Source organism: Oratosquilla oratoria, chromosome 4 (assembly GCF_046742065.1).
Source record: "Oratosquilla oratoria isolate Oo_2021 chromosome 4, ASM4674206v1, whole genome shotgun sequence".
NCBI lineage: Eukaryota > Metazoa > Arthropoda > Malacostraca > Stomatopoda > Squillidae > Oratosquilla > Oratosquilla oratoria.
Genome location: NC_134780.1, coordinates 24,499,737 through 24,505,389, shown reverse-complemented (window position 1 = coordinate 24,505,389; position 5,653 = coordinate 24,499,737). Strand labels below are relative to the sequence as shown.

The 5,653-nt window shown below is 43.6% G+C and overlaps 1 protein-coding gene across 2 annotated transcripts in view; it reads right to left on the bottom strand.

Annotated features, from left to right (window-relative positions):
* Positions 1 to 3,754: 3,754 nt before the first annotated feature.
* LOC143024678 (organic cation transporter protein-like) overlaps positions 3,755 to 5,653 on the bottom strand; it is a 30,743-nt gene continuing 28,844 nt past the window's right edge. For both annotated transcript variants that reach the window (XM_076183671.1, XM_076183672.1), the window contains 4 exons: positions 5,531 to 5,653; positions 5,298 to 5,362; positions 4,976 to 5,095; positions 3,755 to 4,806 (listed from right to left, as the gene is read on the bottom strand). The exon at positions 5,531 to 5,653 is cut by the window's right edge and continues 35 nt beyond it. In XM_076183671.1, the coding sequence (XP_076039786.1) occupies positions 4,438 to 4,806; positions 4,976 to 5,095; positions 5,298 to 5,362; positions 5,531 to 5,653 (677 nt within the window). In that variant the 3' untranslated portion in view covers positions 3,755 to 4,437. The remainder of the gene's footprint in view (positions 4,807 to 4,975; positions 5,096 to 5,297; positions 5,363 to 5,530) is intronic.

The window sequence follows — 5,653 nt, the reverse complement described above, 5'->3', positions numbered from 1 at the left end:
TCACCTTGGGCTATTTTCTCTTGTTGAGAAAACGAAGTAGTTTCTCATAGTGATTTTACGTCGGGAAAATCTTCTGGAGGTTGGACGTAACGCCGATGAATCGAAGGTTGGAGGAAAAAATCGGAGGTTGGAAGAAAAAATCGAAGGCTGGAGGAAAAATAACTCAGGTGAATTCACTCGCGGAAGGTTGATTTACAAATTTATTTATTTATTTATCTATCTATCTCACCTTCTCACCATCCGCCTGGTAGGTCTATGTAGACCTGTCAGTCATCATACCGTCTCTGTTGTAGTACTTGCTGCAGAGGATCTTCTATTCCTAAGCGCTTCATCAATGTTGCCACATCACCTTTTCCGTGGTCTTCCTGGTGGTCGTCTACCCTTGGGAATCCAGTTCAGCCGCCATCGCTTTGGTGTTCTATTATCTTCCATTCTCATGATATGTCCATACCAACGTAGCTGTGCTCTTTCCACAAAGACTAAGATGCTGTCGATATATAGTTCCTTCCGGATGTCCTCGTTTCTCATCCTATCTCATCTAGTAACACCCGTGATGACACGCAATTCTCTCATTTCTGCAGCTTGGATTTTACTTTTTGTTTCAATTGTGAGAGCCCAAGACTCGCATCCATAAGTTAGTATAGGTCTCAAGATGGTTTTGTATATTATTATCTTTACCTTTCGTGGTACATGCCGGTCTTTAAGTAGGGGATAGAGAGGGTTAACATTTGTGCTGTAGTTGGCAATACGATCTTCTATGGTCTTCTCATTTCTAACTTCTTCATCAAATGCAACCCCCAGATACTTTACTTCAGTTACTTGCTTCAGTTTGACATCCTCTATTTTTTTTTTTTTTTTTTTTTTTTTTTTTTTTTTTGGCTGCACTCGAGGTGTCAACGAATCCCTTTGTCACCCACGTAACCAAGTGCCTGTTTTCGGGGCCCGCCCATGAGACTAACGTTTAAATGATGATAAGCTGCACACTTGTAACCAGACGCGCTAGGATTAGAATCTTGTGTTTCACACGCTTTTTGCCTTCTTCTTTTTTCTTCTTCTTCTTCTTCTACTACTCCTTCTTCTTCTTCTTCTTCTAAGTCTTCTTCTTCTTCATCTTCTTCGTCTTTTTCGTCTTCATCTTCTCATTCTTCTTCTTCTTCATTTTCTTCTTCATCCTCTTTTTCTATTTATTCTTCTTTTTCTTCTTCTTTTTGTTGTTGTTGTTCTTCTTCTTCGTCTTCTTCTTCATCGTCTTCTACTTTTCTTCTTCTTTTTCTTCTACTTTTTCACTTCTTTTAATTCTCCATTTCTATTTCTTCTTCGTCTTCTTCTCCTCCTTTTTTTCTCCTTCTTCTTCTTCTCTTCTTCTTTTTCCCCCTATTCTTCTTCTTCTTCTTTTCTCTGAGTCTTGAATGAAGGACGTCTGCATTCTACCAGTAAGTTTTGATTCCCTTGCCTATTAATCTTTTTCATCTGTAACTATGTGTAGCCACGACAAAAATTTAAAAATAGCAACGGAGGTCATGCTGAAAAGAAAAGAAAATAAAGAAAAGAAAAGAAAAGAAAGAAAGAAATAAAAGAAAAAGATAAATTTGAGAAAGAAAAGAAAAGAAAAGAAAAGAAAGAAAAATATAAATTGGAGAGACTGCTCACACGGCACTTTAGGCCATCACAGACCACCACTTCGACTTCTCAGAACATTTGCTCTCCTTTTCCAAGAAGAAAATGAGGCTTTTGTCCTGGGGCGGCATGTTGGCGCTCCTCTGTAATTCCTTCCAATTGCTTCAATATGGTGTCCGCCGTATGAACTCTGAAGATTCACGGGCGTTCGGAAACTGAACACACCGGAAGCTGCAGAGGGTGGGAGTTTTTGGATTAGTTGGTAGAACGTTGGATTCAATCCTAAGATGACGTGGTTTCAAATCCTGTTGGCCGCGTGCTTTCGCTACAAGCTAACTACGCGCCTTCTGGTATGGAACAACATTTCCATCTCTCCGTGTGATTGGTGTTGCATCCTTTGTCGCAAATATTTTCAGTTGTGTTTTGCATTCAGCTTGCGAATTCTTGTGAACCTTTTGTGTCCGTACGGACGCCATTTCAAAATAACTGATTCTTGGTTTCTTCGTTTCTGTTTCTTTGCTACTTGACTCCTTGGAGTCTTGGGTTCTATTTTTTTTTTTTTTTTTTCTGGGAGAGCAGCATTACGGTGAAACGGCTCTACCAGTAAACACGAAACGTTGACAGAAAAACGTGGGAAGTCTTTTTCTGGTGGATTCTACAGAATTTCGAGAATTTTTTGGGTCAAGGAAGTCAGTTTTGCCGAAAATGTGAAAACATATATCCTCTTCATCTTGGCTTTGTCAGAAGTTGTTAGATTTACTCCAGCCTAGGATCAAAGGGATCTCTGTTCTACTCGTATTTCCCAGTTACAATCGTGCATATTTCATTAATACAAACAATGATTCAAAAGGTGCACAGTTTGGCACAAATTGACTTCAAAATGGTCTCAGTGTCAAAGCTTTTGGAGGGCCTTAACATGGAAATTAACGTAAGTCGTTTGATGTTTGAAATTATTAGTAGAGAGGAAGTAATTTTCTTGTAGTAGATCTTCTGTACATCCAGCTCTATATTTTCAGTGTTATTGGCAGCACCATTATCTAATATATTATTATTGTAATGGGCGTGCTTTTATTTGGCATTGAGACCTTTAAGCTTAAGTGTCCTTGAGAGGTCAGATTCAAAGTAGCACAACTTGAAAACAATTGCAAATCGATGTTTATCATCAACATACAATGGGTTGCATGTGGCACCTTACGACATTTACCTTCCATCGCAGACCTTCAATCTCTCCTCTTTAGCTATACTATATAGATTTATATGTTTTAACTTGAGCCCTAGACGCAGCTCGGTGAGACCACGCTGCTGCCACATCACTCTATCACTCTCCTCAAAGCGTCTCGCTACCTCTCTCTCTGTATATATACTCGTATCTTGGGCGGCAACGTTGCATGAGCTACATTGCCTAGTGAAATGGAAATATTACAGATTAGTTGTCTTCCCCTCAAATCCCAAGCCATCCCTAACCCCATGCAGTTGTATATATGTATTCCATAGATAGATAACGTACAGACTAACAATGAAACAGATCGCCATGCGTAGGTCATTGCTAAATGTGTAAGCAATGGGGGTTTAAAAGGGCCACGCCAAAGGGCTCAAGTTAGAGTCGAATGACGATGTCAAACTTTCCTCTCCATTGATGTATTCTGATTTCAGTTACATTTCTGTTACTTGATTTAGCGCTCCACTTCGACCCCGGCCCTAACCAGCCCTGTCCCCTGGTCAGTCCACACCATTCGTTTGCGATTTTGATGTTTAAGTACTTGTTCCAAAACCAAACGGAATCGGATTCAATGAGACCGCTGTTCGTAAACAGAACGAGTACCATAACGAGGAGAAAGGTCATCCACCAATTTGGACACTGAAATGCGTGGAAAACTATTGTTGGATATATGTTTGTCCGGAAAATGTCACCTGACATATTCATGGTAATGGTGACGTGGTGGAGGCCGCTCCTCTCTGATTAGGTCTCTTCGTGTGTGAACTTTGGAACATTTCTCGCCACGAAAAAAATCCCCCGTTTGCTGTTGTGAAGTCTCTGAACTCGAATTCCTTCACTGTTATCTTAATCCTCATCTCTCTTTCGATATGGAGCGTCTTCTGCTTGTCTTACCCCCTGAAGTATATAATAATCCCAGAATATTTTCAATATTTTATTTTAAAAAATACAAAGTATACGTATTAAAAGTACTATTTGGTTTTTCCGAGACAGTACACTACCACTAGGCTGGCTGCACCCTTTACACGGCGCGGAGGAATCGGAGATGCCAAGGACGAAGATGCGACCGCGATGCTCTGAAGGTGATGTCGCTCGCAGCTGCCTGTTCAACATCCAAGGAGGTGCTCGGCGATATCAAGACAACTACCCACCCGGATAACTGCCCCAGACAATTGGCCCCCGACAACTGTCCCTATAGTACAATTGCCGCCATTAAAAGAAATAACTGAATAAATAGGAGGAACTGATACGAAGAATCAATTGTCCAGGTGGCAGTTGTCGGGGGGGCAATTGTCCGGTGGCAGTTATCCGGGGGCAGTTGTCCTTGAACCGTGTTCGGCAAGAGGAGATCTGTCGAAGCCTGGCCAGCAGTGGTGGCTATGGTAGTGGTTGTTAGAGTTACCATTCATTCGCAAGTAATACGCATTCGAGATTTCTCGTGACTCACACATGCATAATAATAGGCGCTACAATCATCACTATCTGTACACTCACAAAATTAATTTCATTGTCGGCAACGAATTCTTCCAGAATCCAGAACTCGCTGGCCTATACATGTCAGCATTCTTTCAGAGCAACACTGAACTGTCATTAATAGGAAAGGTTTACAGATTCGATGTATTGCCTTCCGAAGACCAGCTGACTTCTTCGCAGGCATCGTTCTCCACTGCTTCAGCCTCCTCGCTTGGGATTTCCTCGATGACACAACAGGCGTAGTCGTTAGACTTCACACCGATGTTCTGCGGGATGCTGGCACTGATCTGGGCGTCGCTGATCACCTGGCTGAGGGTTCTCTCTCTCTTGGACGAGGCTGAGGCGACGGTGGCCTTGGCCTTCTTCGCTCTAATTTCAACGTCCTCCGCGGTCTCGCAGAGCGGGAGGTGATTCGTCTCAGGTAGGAGAGGCATGAGGACTCCCGCCACGATACCGCCTGAGCCGAAGACAACGCTGGGGACAATGGGGTTGATTTCAGACTGAAAAACATGACACTCAGTTAGGATGGAGCTTGGTCACGGTGCTGGGGTAACCAAATGTGAAAACCTTTGTCATACTTTGTGTAAAACATTAGGAAAACACAACAAGGATCTGTTACTAACATAACTGCCTTGCGTCAGAGAGGACCTGGGGGTTTAGGCTACTTACTAGCACGTCGGTGACGAAGGGAGCCACGACGTAGCCGATGTGGCCGATGAACGCGCACAGGGCCGTGCCCTGACCTCGGACGCACGTGGGGAACATTTCCGGCACGTGGATGTAGCTTACCTGAGGAAGGAGGACCAGGAGGTGACGTCATTTTGGAAATAGTGCCACAGGGCCAAGTGCGATTGTGTCGTCATTTCAGAAATGGTGCCACAGGGGCAAGTGCGATTGTGTCAGGGGATTGTCTGCATGATTGTTCCAAGGGGGAATCGGTACTCGAGAAGTGGCCAGGTGCACCATGGAAAAGAGAAATCGCGAAACCAACCAGGAACGTGGTGCCGATGCAGGTCATCCCGAGCATCATCAGAACCCAGCGGAGCCAGTTCATGTCTGCCGGGGTTGGAAAGGGGTACTCATGTAGTTTTGTTTACCGGATATCGAGAAGATCCTACCTAATCAACATGACATTGCATACACTTATATCTGCCTTATTTATATATTCATCTACTTAGTTTTAGGGCCTCTTTCTCAATGTTAACAAGTGGAGGAACGCCTTACCTTCTGGCACAAGGAGACCCAGCAGACTACACGATCCGCTGAGGACGAACAGGGTGACGAGGACCTTGATCCTGCCGAAGCGGGTCGTAAGGGGCGAGCCGAAGAGGCACGGGGGGAGCTCTG